This window comes from Symphalangus syndactylus, chromosome 18, assembly GCF_028878055.3.
Source record: "Symphalangus syndactylus isolate Jambi chromosome 18, NHGRI_mSymSyn1-v2.1_pri, whole genome shotgun sequence".
In the NCBI taxonomy this organism is placed as follows: Eukaryota; Metazoa; Chordata; class Mammalia; order Primates; family Hylobatidae; genus Symphalangus; species Symphalangus syndactylus.
The window spans coordinates 37,306,043-37,320,738 of NC_072440.2; the positions used below are offsets into that span (position 1 = coordinate 37,306,043).

Genomic DNA, 14,696 nt, shown 5'->3' on the forward strand with positions numbered 1-14,696 from the left:
GTTTACCTTTTTTTTTTTTTTTTGAGATGGAGTCTCACTCTGTCACCCAAGCTTGAGTGCAATGGTGCGATGCTCACTGCAACCTCTGCCTCATGGGTTCAAGCAATTCTCCCACCTCAGCTTCCCAAGTAGCTGGGATTACAGGCGTGCACCACCCGCCCAGCTAATTTTTGTATTTTTAGTAGATACGGGGTTTTACCGTGTTGGCCAGGCTGGTCTCAAACTCCCAACCTCAGGTGATCTGCCCACCTTGGCCTCCCAAAGTGCTAGGATTATAGGCATGAGCCACCGTGCTCGGCCCCCCTATTTTACCTTTTTTAAGCTATGAACATTTAAAATATATTTGAATTTTTAGAAATTTACATTTTGTCCTCATTGTGAGGAAGGGGGATTGTGAAGGGGGGATGACTAAATGATATATTTCTTGATTTTACGCATTCTTCTGGTCATGTACTGATCTAGAGTCATGTAAAAACTAGAAATAGGTTAGTAAATTGTCAGACAAATTACACGCAGCTGTGAAGATAAGATATCTTTCAATAACTGGCTCTCAACTGGATGTGATTTTTGGCCCCCAGTGGGCACTTGGTAATGTCTAGAGACATTTTTGGTTATCACAACTGGTGTGGTGCTACTGTCATGTAGTGGACAGAGATCAACGATGCTGGTAAATATTGTACAAGGCACAGGATAACACTCCTCAACAAAGAAATGCTTAGCCCCAAATGTTAACAGTGTCAAGGTTACAAAACCCTACTCTGTAGACTTCAGAATAAAGTTGGAATCTCAATTTTCCTCCCCTTTTTGAAAATACAGTGATGTTTAAAAAGTTAACTTTTTTGAACTTTTGAAATGAATTTAAGAACTTCTAGATTTGGTGCTCTCAAACTGTTCTGTTTTTTTTGAGACGGAGTCTCACTCTGTCACCCAGGTTGGAGTGCAGTGGCGTGATCCTGGCTCACTGCAACCTCCGCCACCCCGCCCCCCCCCCCACCCACCCGGGTTAAGTGATTCTCCTGTCTCAGCCTCCTGAGTAGCTGGGACTATATGCATGTGTCACCATGCCTGGCTAATTTTTGTACTTTTAGTAGAGACGGGATTTCACCATGTTGACCAGGCTGGCCTTGAACTCCTGACCTCGGGTGTCTACCTGCCTCAGCCTCCCAAAGTGCTGGGATTACAGGTGCCCGGCCCAAATTTTTCTTATAAATCCCAAATTTATCTCTGGGTGGTTAAAAAAATTCTAAGGACTGAATAATGCAATATATCTAGATAGTGATTTCTTAAAAGTTACGGATATGCTTGATATACATGAAATTTGAGAAAAGGAAAGGAAGTCAATTAAGTTGAATGCTACAAAGAAAAAATACCAGAGTGCATTATGATCTGTCTTCTGAATAAAATGGATACAGAAGCTGATTGTGAATTATTGCAGATTAGAAAAATGATCAAAACAATTTAAATAAAGGGTTGAATATGAACAATATGAGAAACATGAAAATTTTAGTTCAACAGTCACTGCTGACTTTACAAAATATGATTTCAAATAACCAGCTTCATAAGCAGTCAGCAACATATATGTGTTGAACATCTCATCCAAAAATCTGGCCGGGCAGGCCTGGCACGGTGGCTCACGCCTGTAATCCCAGCACTTTGGGAGGCCGAGACGGGCGGATCACAAGGTCAGGAGATCGAGACCATCCTGACACGGTGAAACCCCGTCTCTACTAAAAATACAAAAAGTAGCCAGGTACAGTGGCACACGCCTGTAATCCCAGCTACTCAGAAGCCTGAGGCAGGAGCATTGCTTGAACCTGGGAGGCGGAGGTTGCAGTGAGCTGAGATTGCCACTGCACTCCAGCCTGGGTGATAAAGCAAGACACTATCTCCAAAAAAAAAAAAAGCCAGGCTTGGTGCCTCACACCTGTAATCCCAGCACTTTGGGAGGCCTAGGCAGGTGGATCACCTGAGGTGAGGAGTTCAAGACCAGCTTGGCCAACATGGTAAAACTCCGTGTAGATACAGAAGCTAGCTCGGCGTTGTGGCACCTGAGGTGAGGAGTTCGAGACCAGCCTGGCCAACATGGTGAAACCCCGTCTAGACACAGAAGTTAGCTGGGCGTTGTGGCACGTGCCTATAATCCCAGCTACTCGGGAGGCTGAGGCAAGAGAATTGCTTGAACCTGGGAGGCGGAGGTTGCAGTGAGCTGAGATCGTGCCATTGTACCCCAGCCTGGACAATAAGAGCAAAATTCCATGTCAAAAAAAAAAAAAAAAACCTGAAACCTGAAGTGTTCCAAAAATTCCAAACTTTTGGTATAATGCACATATTCAAAAATCTGAAATCCAAAACACTTCTTGTTCCAAGCTTTTCACATAAGGGATACTCAACCTGTACACATACTTCAAAACATCATGTTGTACCTATTACATACATTTTAATCTGTCAACTCTTAATTTTTTGAGACAGGATCTCACTGTGTTGCCCAAACTAGAGTGCAGTGGCATGATCCTAGCTCACTGCAGCCTCAAACTCCTGGGATCAAGTGATCCTCCCACTTCAGCCTCCCAATAGCTGGGACTACAGGCAGGCGCCACCATACCTGGCTAATTTTTAAATTTTTAAATTTTTTTTAGGGATGGAATCTCTGTGTTGCCCAGGCTGGGATGTCAATTTAAATCAATGAATAAATTTAAAAGAAAAATAAACCTTCAAAACAACTAATCAACATCACAGAGGGCCTCCTTAAAAAAATTAAGCAGCTTATTTACTGCCCCAAATTAGGAATTTCATTCTGGTTTATGTTGGATTGTGTGTACACACACATCCAGATGGTCACTCACACATAAACAGAGCCAAGAGTGTACAAATGCCTAAGACATTAACACATAAATACATAGCTGAAGCTACTAAAAAACCAAAAGGACACAGCTTAGTAGGTAAGGCACATGCTTCTCTTCGTGAGTAAGGTACAGAGGGTAGTCATCTTGACACCTCCTTCATTTAAAAAAAAGTGGCAGAGGCCAAGTGTGGTGGCTCACGCCTGTAATCCCAGCATTTGGGGAGGTCAAGGCAGGAGGAATGCTTGAGCCCAGGAGTTTGAGAGCAGCCTGAGCAACATAGCAAGACCCCATCTCTACAAAAAATTAAAAATTAGCTGGGTGTGGTAGCTTGCGCCTGTAGTCCCAGCTACTCAGGAGACTGAGGTGGGAGGACTGCTTGAGCACAGGAGGTTGAGGATGCAGTAAGCCATGATCACGCCCCTGTGCTCCAGCATGGGCAACAGAATGAGACCTGAAAAAAGATAATTCTCATAAGCGTCAGCCTACCAAACTAAAGATCTGAATAGGTACATCAAATTTATAAATTTGTTCAAAACACATCTTCTCTCTTTAAGATGACTGTCTTCTTAAAATGAGAGAAAACTTCAAATGCTATGCCATCCATGACTTTTAGAAAAACCACAATGGTTAGTTGTCTTTATACCTCTGGAAAATAGGTGCTAAACAGTGCCCCTAATTTTCACTTCGTATGTCCTCTTGCAATATGAAGAAGCCCTCTCACTAATATACATACCAATACCAATCAGATTTCAAACATTAAAATGGAAAAAGAATTACCCCGCAGTTCAGTTAAAATGTCTATTTTTTGCTCAAGAATAGCTTCAAGTTGTGTAGCATATGAATCGACATCATAGTCTACTTCTTCAGTCATCTCTAAGAGAGCCTTTTCATCTTCTAACCACCGAATAGATTCCTACAAGGACAAAAATTCAATAATCCAATAAGCCTCTTTGTAAAACAGAAACCAAATTACAATTCTGTTAAACATAATCAAACATACTTAAGATAGTATTCTCTAAAATGTCAATAGACATAAAACATCTTTATTCACAGACAGTATAATTAAGAAATACAGTTGACTCTGGAACAACATGGGTTTAAACTGTTGGAGTCCACTTACGTGGATTTTTTTCAGTGTAAGTTACGCTAAGTGTGCCTGCCTCTCCTGCCAGCCCTGAGACACCAGGCCCAGCCTGCCTCTTCCTCCTCAGCCTACTCAATGTGAAGATGATGAGGATGAAGACCTTTATGATGATGCTCTTCCACTTAATAATAAACATAATTCTCCTTCCTTACGATTTTCTTAATACCATTTTCTTTTCTGTAGCTTACTTTGTGGTAAGAATACCTTCCTTATATTACATATGTAACATACAAAATATGTATTCACAGACTTTTATGTTATTGGTAAGGCTTCTGGTCAATAGTCTAGTTAAGTTTTAGAGGGGCTCAAAAGTTATATATATTTCCAACTGTGCTGGGGGTTAGTGTCTTTAACCCCCTGCAGTTTCCAAGGGTCAACTGTATGTCCTCAAAATCTAACAAACACATGAAAGATGGGCTGAGCAAGATCATTTCATTTCTCTACTTTTACTCTACTTTGGATGGGAATTTTGGGGAGAGAATGCATCAAATACATCAATATTAAAGAGGAGAGTAAGTCTCAAAACCTCAATATCCATCCCTGAAACAGGGGAAGAATGTGCATAATAAAGCTACTGAGCACTTTGATGGGGGCTATGGTAGCCTAGAACCTGACAAATTAACATATCCAATTACAGACTCACAGTGGTTGGGCCAAGAAGTAATAATAAATTCCAGCTGGCCATGGTGGCTCACACCTGGAATCCCAGCACTTTAGAAGGCTGAGGCAGGTGGATCACTTTGAGGTCAGGAGTTCAAGATCAGCCGGGCCAACATGGTGAAACCCTGTCTCTTCTAAAAATACAAAGAATTAGCCAGGCGTGATGGCACACGCCTGCAATCCCAGTTACTTGGGAGGCTGAGGCAGGAAAATAACGAACCCAGGAGGCAGAGGTTACAGTGAGCCAAGATCGCGCCATTGTACTCTAGCCTGGGCGATCTCAAAACAAAAAACAAAACAAGACCAGATCATTCTGAATTAAAGAGCTATTTGGACATAAAAGCTCTTATACGTCGATTTGCTTTTAGGATGCATACAATCTCAATTTTCCAAACATCAATTGACTTTAACGACTAATTATAATTAGACTATATAGCACCAGACAGAACTGGTTAACCTAGGTATGTGTCTTGATTAGGAAACATATTAATTAGAAAACGCAAATATACTCCAATTTTCCTTTTTTTTTTTCTGAGTTTCACTCTTGTTGCTCAGGCTGGTGTGCAATGGCACAATCTTGGCTCACTGCAACCTCCGCCCCCTGGGTTCAAGCAATTCTCCTGCCTCAGCCTCCTGAGTAGCTGGGATTACAGGCATGCGCCACCATGCCCAGCTAATTCTGTATTTTTAGTAGAGACGGGGTTTCTCCATGTTGGTCAGGCTGGTCTCGAACTCGCAAACTCAGATGATCCACCCGCCTCGGCCTCCTAAAGTGCTGGGATTACAGGTGTGAGCCACCGCGCCTGGTCATACACTCCAATTTTTCTTTCCTTTTCCTTCAGCTGTACACTTAATTTTGGTTTAACAAAAAACCTTATTTTGCGAAATGGCAGATCATATTACAGAGAAATGATATAGAGAATGGTAAAAATAATACTGGGTTGAAAGTCAGAATACCTAATTTTACCAATAAACAGCTGTGAGACTTTATCTAAAAAATGGCAGAGTGGGAAATGATGGTCTTTATATGATACCTTGTTCCAAAAGGGCAGAGATGACACTTTTCTTCTTGTTTTTAAATAGAGATGGGGTTTTGCCATGTTGCCTAGGCTGATCTGTAACTCCTGGGCTCAAGCAATCTACCCACCCTGGCCTCCCAAAGTGCTGGGATTACAGGTGTGTAATTTTCTTAAATTATTAGCATCCGTTCTCTACTTAAACACCTGGTCTTCTAAAGAGAGTCTCATAGTAAGAGTTTGACTAAAACTCTAGAGTTTTTGTTTTTTTCTCACTCTGTTGCCCAGGCTGGAGTGCAGTGGTGTGATCTCAGCTCACTGCAACTTCCACCTCCCAGGCTCAAGGAATCCTACCTCAGCCTCCCAAGTACTGGGACTACAGGCACGCTATATATACCTCACCCAGCTAATTTTTGTATTTTTTGTAGAGACAGGGTTTCACCATGTGCCTAGGCTAGTCTTGAATTCCTGGGCTCAAGTGATCCACCCTCCTCGGCCTCCCACAGTGCTGGTATTACAGGCATGAGCCACTGCGCCTGGCCAAACTCTAATAGTTTTAATGAACGTGTATCCTAATCTGACAGAAAGTGTTCTCTGTCATTTTTGAGCCCTTTATCCAGGTTCTTGAATGGCCTAGAGCTGAAGTTCCTTTGTTTAATGACAAAGATTCCTTCAACATCAAAGAAGGAATACAGGTCAACAAGGGAGGCAGTTATTGTTTTTTTCTCAAGAAGTGTTCATAGTATTACAGGAGGGTGGAGGTGGCTGCAAGTCAATTGTATAGACTTCGTAAAGATGTCCAAATGATATCTTCACTCCCTCAAATACCACCATGATAGGACATTTTCTTGTTTAAAAAAAGGGGAGTAGAGTATCATATAGTAAATACTTTTAACAGGTTGAATGCATAATGGATGAATGCCTAAGGAGTTACCGCTACAGGTGGTGACATAACACCCTTCCCTCAACTTGCCACTGACAGCTCAGAGCAGTAACTCTCCATCTCCTGAAGTAGTCTATCTTTTCTGCAACAACTGATACTTCCTCAACTGCTCCAAAACTCTTTAAAAGAGTTTTTCTTAACTACTATCAAATACATTGGCCTAACATTTAGAAAGAAGTACTAGTGGGCAGAAGTGACACTCTTCCCTAAAAATGGACAAATGACAAAAACCAGTAAGGGGGACGGGAGGTAAATAAAGTAGAACATTTCACCATGGTGCAAAGAAATGTTATTTGTAGCCATCGTTCATTGTATTAAAAATTTGCCATGTCACATGCCCTACAAATACACATATACATATATACAAACAAGTATTTTTTAAAGAATAGTGTGATATTTAAGGAATTATGAAAAATTCTTAATTTATCTCAAGAAATATTTTGAAGGAAAGTCCTGTCTTACTTTACCTGGAACACTGCCCTGTGATCTTCTACAACTTGTTCTTCCATTTCTACCATTTGTGAAACAGCTTCGTGGAAAGTAAACAACTGTGGAGAGACTTCTTCTTCCTTAAAATAAAAATAGTTAAGAAATTATGATATAGTGTGTATTTTAAATGTTATAAAAGTAGTTTTTTTAATTTGTAAAAATATCATTTAGAAATTGAAGAGGCTTGAATGGTAAAGGCTAGTAAAATATATATAAAAGGCAAAGCCACGATTTCTTTCTTTGGGTAAAAATATTTATGCAACTCTCAATAAGACAACTAAAACTTAGATGAGTAGGGAATATTTTTCACTTAGCCCAAGCTTTATTGCCGAACTACGCTGAAAGAGTACTCTCTTTTGGAACAGCCCAACTTTTCAAAAATACAGTTATTACAGGCTGTAATGTATGAAATATTTCCTCAGTATTGTCTACTTTTCACTAACAATTTAATTTACATGTTTATCTTGTTTCTTTTCTTAAAAAAGATATGAAGATAGTATCTTTAGATGATATAAAGAAAATGTCTTTCATGACTATCAAATTAGTGTTGTAAAGGACTTAACTCTTAACTAACATTAATTTCTTAAATATACTATAGAATATATTTATACCAGTTTTTATAGAAATTTCAATGGACAATCACAATTTTACTTCATCAACAACAAAAAACATATAGTTGACTCTATTAACAATACATGTTTGAACAGTGCTTGTCCACTTGTATCTGGTTTTCAACCAATGCAGACTGAAAATACAGTGTTTGAGAGATGTGAAACCTTCATATTCAGAGGCCCAACTTTTCATATTTGCAAGTTCCACAGGGCCAGCTGTGGGACTTGAGTATGCACAATTTGGGTATATTCAGGCAGTCCTGGAACCAATCCTCCATGTATAACTGAGGGACAACTATATACAATATATTCATATTTTCGTCCTACAGCAAGTCAGAGCTTCTCTGATCTCAGGCCATGTTCAGATGATGATTAAAAAACAAAACAAAACAAAACAAACAACAACAAAAAAAACTTCGGCTGGGCGTGGTAGCTCACTCCTGTAATCCTAGCACTCTGGGAGGCTGAGGCGGGCGGATCACTTAAGGTCAGGAGTTCAAAACCAGCTTGGCCATCATGGTGAAACCCCGTCTCTACTAAAAACATAAAAAATTAGCTGGGCATGGTGGTGTGCACCTGTAATCCCAGCGACTCGGGAGGCTGAGGCAAGAAAATCACTTTAACCCAGGAGGTGGAGATTGCAGTAAGCTGAGATTGTGCCATTGCACTCCAGCCTGGGTGACAGAGCAAGATTCCATCTCAAAAAAAAAAAAACAAAGGCCGGGCACGGTGGCTCACGCTTGTAATCCCAGCACTTTGGGAGGCCGAGGCGGGCGGATCACGAGGTCAGGAGATCGAGACCACGGTGAAACCCCATCTCTACTAAAAATACAAAAAATTAGCCGGGCGTGGTGGCGGGCGCCTGTAGTCTCAGCTACTCGGAGAGGCTGAGGCAGGAGAATGGCGTGAACCCGGGAGGCGGAGCTTGCAGTGAGCCGAGATTGCGCCACTGCACTCCAGCCTGGGCGACAGAGCGAGACTCCGTCTCAAAAAAAAAAAACAAAACAAAAAAAAACTTCTCCAATCTCTAGAGCGTGTCTTAGATGCTGTTCCATTTTAATCTATTTTGTTAAGACAATATAGCAATAATAATATGTACACACGCACCAATACTTAAGTAAAGGCTAATGCTGAGTCATCGCAAGATAATTCCCTGGGTGTGGCAAAGGTGACAGAAATGCACACTCTCTCAAATATGGAGGCTGTAAAAACTCATGATATCATACTCCCCTGGATTAGTTCTGGTCACCTAACCTCTCCAAATTAAGGATCTACAGAGGCCCAACAGATGCAATAATAAAATAGAAAGATATGTATAGGGAGTACTTATCTTGCTCTGGTTTTCCACATCTTTGGGAGGTAACACATCTAGATGCAATGCAGGGTTTGCTTTAAAGAGTCTAAAAGCAACTACAATCTCTCTTAAAAATTCTGGACATAAGTGATGGACTGAGGCCAGGATCTCATTTTTAGTTTCTGTGGTTCAAAGTTTAGAACTCTTAGTTTGAACCAGATTTTTCCAGTCTTGGAACTACTGACATTGTGTGGGGATAAGGTGAGGGGGACATTCCTGTGCACTGTATGATGTTCAGCAGCATTCCTGGCTCTACCCACTATATGCTAGCAGCATCACCTCAGTTGTGACAAGCAAAATATTCATACATTTTGCTTTGGGGGCCAAACTGCTCCTAGTTAAGAACCACTGCTTTAAGCCCTGCTTTAGTAATAGTGATTTGGAACATGGTAACAAAAAGTAGTATGTGTATTTGTTACTCTAGAATATTTTGGGCTAAGTATCTGCTACAAAGCATTAGAACTAACTAATGTTGTTTTCAAAGAATACTGTATTGCAGGAAGCAATAAGTTTAATTGATACAAGGTTTGGCGCTGGAATAAGAAAGATCTAAATTTCAATCCTGGCTTCAGTACTTACTAATTGTAAAATCTTGGTCAAATTATTTAAACCTCAGAATATCAGTCATAAAGTAGGGATAATTATAGTACCTATTACAATGAGTTGTGATAATGAGATCAGATAATAAATAAAATGCTTAGCAATGTATGTCATGTAGTAAGCAACTAATCAATGCCAACTTAACATGATGAGAAAATGCCATGATAAGACTTAGTGGGAATAGAATGACACCAAACTATGCAGAATATGCATTTTAAAAACACACCTTTACATCTCACACACAGAAAAGAACCCTCTCAATACATTAAAAGCAATTATGTGAAAGTGTATTATATATACCTTTTTATTTCTTTATCTCTTTCTATCCTTATACAAAGGGCATGTATTTTTTTTATAATTGGGAAATCAAAAATTTAAATTATAAAGTATCATTAAAAATTTTAATCATATAGAAAAGCAATCAGATTTAACAAATGCTAGTATTTTGCTGTTTGATTTTAATATAGTGCATACATCCTTTCAATATAGATGCATATGTCCACAGTTCTTTTGTGTCTGAGCTTTTTAAAATTTTTTTTTTGAGATGGAGTCTCACTCTGATGCATAGACTGGAGTGCAGTGGTGGGATCTCAGCTCACTGCAACTTCCACCTCCCAGTTTCAAGCGATTCTCATCCCTCACCCTCCTGAGTAGCTGGCACTACAGGCGTGTGCCACCATGCTCGGCTTATTTTTGTATTGTTAGTGACACAGGTTTTACCATGTTGGCCAAGCTGGTCTTGAACTCCTGACCTTAAGTGATCCTCCCACCTCGGCCTCGGATTACAGGCATGAGACACCGCGCTTGGCTTGTTTTTAAGCTTTATAATATTTATTATACGTATAATTTTTAAAGTTGTTTTTCCCTATATTACTTTAAATTTTTCCCCAATTTTAGTATCAGACAAAAATCTGAGGGAAAAAAATGAATAGTTTAGATTGGGAGTTGGAAACTTCCTTAAAGGGCCAGATAATACATGTTTTGGGTTTATGAGCCACACAGTCTCTGTTACTGCTGTTATGGTAGGTAAGAAAGCGGCCAGACAACCCTTAAGATAATAAACATGGATATTTTCCAATAAAACTTTATTTGTAAAAATAGATGGCTGGCCCACAGGCTGTAGTTTGCTGACCCCTGACTTATTTATTCATTTATTTTAAGAGACAAGATCTCGCTCTGTCACCTAGGCTAGAGTGCAGTGATGCTATGACAGTCCACTACAGCCCAGAATTCCTGTGCTCAAGCAATCCTCCCGCCTCAGCCTGCCTAGTAGCTAGACCTACCGGTGTATACCACCACACCTGGATGATTTTTAAATTTTTTGTAAAGAAAGGGTCTCATTAAATTGTCTAGGCTGGTCTTGAACTCCTGGCCTCAAGCAGTCCTCTCACTCAGCCTCCCAAATTGGTGAGATTACAAGCTTGAGCCACCACACCCACAGCCTGACCCCTCATTTAAATGATAGTTTTCAGTTAAGTTCTGCTACTGATGAAATGAACTAAGATTATATCATTTACAACCAAAGTAAGTCACTCACATTTTGTTCACAAAGAAGTTTTAGATCGTCTCTCTGAGGGGAACTCCCCACACCCCACTGTGTCTCTAAGTCATCAATCTGGTTTGGTGGATGGTGCATTATTGGACGAACATCACCAGCAGCAGTTGGATCTACAGTCAATTCTTTGACCCTATAAATAAGTAAGAGGTATCTAAAGTTAAAAACACTCATGCAGAGGAACAAGAAAATACCAACCTATTCAATATACATGCAATTCAGTTAACATACTAAGATTGATGATGTCACCTTTATACGTAAAATTTATCTGAAATCTGTAGAAACACTTAAGTGGTTGTTTAGTTTTAGGAAATCTGCTTAGGTAACTTTATATAATTCATATTATATTAATTATATCAAATAGAATTATTGTGCAAATTAAATGAGAATTAACAAAGTATGTAGATTCAGTATTCAAAGAAAAAAACTTGTTAAGATTTAAAAAATTTTTAAAATTTTCAATTTTGCTTACTACTGGCTCATCAAAGTTGATGTTATTACAATTAAATTATATGAACAGAAAAATGTAAACAATAACAATTAGACCAATAAATGGATCACTGCCGAAACAAAACAAAAAAACCCTGCAGATTTCTGGTAGTTATCATGCTCAATTAAAATAGCTACATGTAAAATAATTTTATTTATAATGTATAAAGATTGTAAGATTTTAAGTTTTATCATTTGAAAAGTGTTTACTCATTATATTTAAACTTACACATTTGGGAGAGGGTAAACTTTCCTTACTTTAAAAAAAAAATTTTTTTTTTTCTTTCACCACTTGGCCAGGTTGGTCTAGAATTCTCAGCCTCACGTGATCCACCAGCCTCTGCCTCCCAAAGTGCTGGGATTACATGTGTGAGCCACCACGCCAGGCCAAAAGTGGGTAAACTTTCTATGTCAAGAGGCTCCTTGCAGACAAGGAAACTTATAAGATCATACAGCATAAAGGCAATCTCTTCATTTTAAGCAAGATAATTTATCTTTTAACAATTCAATGGTAAGTATGGTAATTTTAATGGTAAGTATGCAAAAGTGACATCATCCTTAAAAATATGAGGGGGAAATAGGAAGCCTGAATTCTAAATCAACATTTTGAAGCAAACAAATTAATAAAAGACGTAAGAATGCAGATCATGCGGTACAACCACCACCTGCCAAATGAAATGAAAATGAAAACTAAAATGGCTCAGGACAAAAATAGCAAATGAAATGTTTATACAAAGCACAATTCAAAAGAAACTATAAAAAACATCTTATGTATAGAATGAAGTAGACCTGGTAACTGAAGGAGAAAAGTCGTCATATTCATAAGAAGGAGAGAGATCAGGGCGACTGCCACTACCCTGTGAGAAGGGAATGTCTGATGGACTAATTCCAAACTCCTTTACTCTGCAGCACCAAAACAGCAACAAATTAAAAGAAAATGCTCTTGAAAGACAGCAATGCACATTGCACATTTTCATTTAGTATTCACTTTTGTTTAGAAAAGGATATTGATATTGTTGTGACAATGTATTTAGAATATTATTTTACAAATAACAAATTTTAAGAGGTTTTTGAACATCTTTGTTCTATTGATCCCCTGCTCTATAGTCCTAAGTCTTTCCTTTCTGGTTATTTTCCTCATTTCTCATAATCCTTCCTAGAAGTTTAACTAAATCACTTAAATCTGAAGTGCCCCCCTAACTACATGACCACTCAATCTAATTTCGTCATGTAGTCAGTACCATGACTATTTGTTTATTAGCATTCATGAGTCTTCAACATTTTTGCAGTCTTTTTCAAACAGGACACAAGGGAATTAAGTCCTAATGCCTTAAGGCATCCATTGTTTGTAATGAATTAACTTCTTTCCTATGCATCCAGAATGGTATTAGCTGTGAAACGTCCTTGGTATAACTGAGAAAATATTCGCTCTATTTTCAGCGGTTGGTGATTCAGATGAAGAACTCTGGTTGAGAACAGCCTTTAGCAATGAAATTTAAATTGCCTTTGTTAACATCTTCAATAGTTATATTTAACCAAATTATGACTTTTCTCACCCCATCTATGTAATTCCTTATGTCTCTTTTGGGCCAACCCTATTTCATACCAACATAAAATATTTATTAAGTACCTCCTATATGTCAGGTATTAGGATTAGTCATTTTTAGGCATTATATTATTTAGTCCTTCAACCATCTTTGATTTTATAGATGAGAAAAATGACTCAGAAATAAAGTATCTTCTCTAAGGTCATTCACTGAGAATGTGGCATAACTGAGGTTAAAACCTAGCCCTGAGTACAAAGCCTATGTTATTTAAACACTTCAATATAATAACCATATTCTCTGATTTTCTTGTCATTTCTCTTAGGTTGAACTAAATGAAATTCCCTTCTTATAGGTCAAAAACAAGGTACAATACCTTCATATAAATCAAACTAATATATTTCCTCTACTAACAGTCTTTCTTTGACGTATTGATAATATCAACTGTCAAAGGTTCAATATTGGATTCCTCTGCCCTTTATCCTTTAAAGTTTATTTACCACACATGCTGAAAAATCTAAATTTTTTTTTTCCTTTTGAGATAAGGTCTCACCATATCACCCAGGCTATACTGCAGTGGCTCAATCATGGCTCACTGCAGCCTTGACCTCCTGCTCAAGTGATCCTCCCACCTCAGCTGGGACTACCACTGGCGTGTCACCACCCCTGGCTAATTTTTTATTTTTTTGTAGAGATGAGGTCTCGTTAGGTTGCTCAGGCTGGTCTCAAACTCCTGGACTCAAGTGATCCTCCTGCCTCGGCCTCCCAAAGTACTGGGATTACAAGCATGAGCTACAGCGTCTGGCCTGAAAAATCTGTATTTCTAATACAAACAATTATTTTCACTCCCACCCCATTTCTTATCTAAATCTTTTAATTTAGACACCCTATTAGCTTCATCCACACATTTTTTCCTCTATCCAAAGCCCTCTTGCCCAAGCCAGACTATACTACGTACAAGAATCATATTCTTCAAATATGTTACTAAAAACTCCTAATCACTCTAATCACTCTTCTACCCAAGACCCAATCACTCTAACCTCTTCCATTACCCAAAGATTAAGTATCTCTGCTTCAGGATAGAGGCCACTGTCTGTTTCTCATATATCCTATAAATTTTTTTTCCTTGGGACAACCATTCCTTCCACTCTGAAAGTTTTCCCCTGTACTCTCCTCTAAAATATCTCTAATTGTCTGGCTGGGTGCAGTGGCTTATGCTGTAATCCCAGCACTTTCGGAGGCTGAGGCGGGCAGATCACTTAAGGTCAGGAGTTCGAGACCAGCCTGGCCAACATGGTGAAACTCCATCTCTACTAAAAAATACAAAAAAATTAGCTGGGCATGGTGACGGGCGCCTGTAATCCCAGCTACTTGGGAGGCTGAGGCAGGAGAATCGCTTGAGCCCAGGAGTCAGAGGCTGCAGTGAGCTGAGATTGTGCCACTGCACT

The 14,696-nt window shown here is 39.1% G+C and overlaps 1 protein-coding gene across 4 annotated transcripts in view; it reads right to left on the reverse strand.

Moving 5' to 3' along the window:
* The window catches only part of KIF2A (kinesin family member 2A), an 89,294-nt gene that overhangs the window by 3,575 nt on the left and 71,023 nt on the right, over positions 1-14,696 (reverse strand). For 2 of the 4 annotated variants that reach the window (XM_055253897.2, XM_055253896.2), the window contains exons 17-20: positions 12,494-12,607; positions 11,198-11,348; positions 7,074-7,175; positions 3,621-3,756 (exon numbers count right to left, since the gene is read on the reverse strand). In XM_055253897.2, coding sequence (XP_055109872.1) covers positions 3,621-3,756; positions 7,074-7,175; positions 11,198-11,348; positions 12,494-12,607 — 503 coding nt within the window. The remainder of the gene's footprint in view (positions 1-3,620; positions 3,757-7,073; positions 7,176-11,197; positions 11,349-12,493; positions 12,608-14,696) is intronic. The other 2 variants (XM_055253899.2, XM_055253898.2) reach the window with 1 other exon arrangement.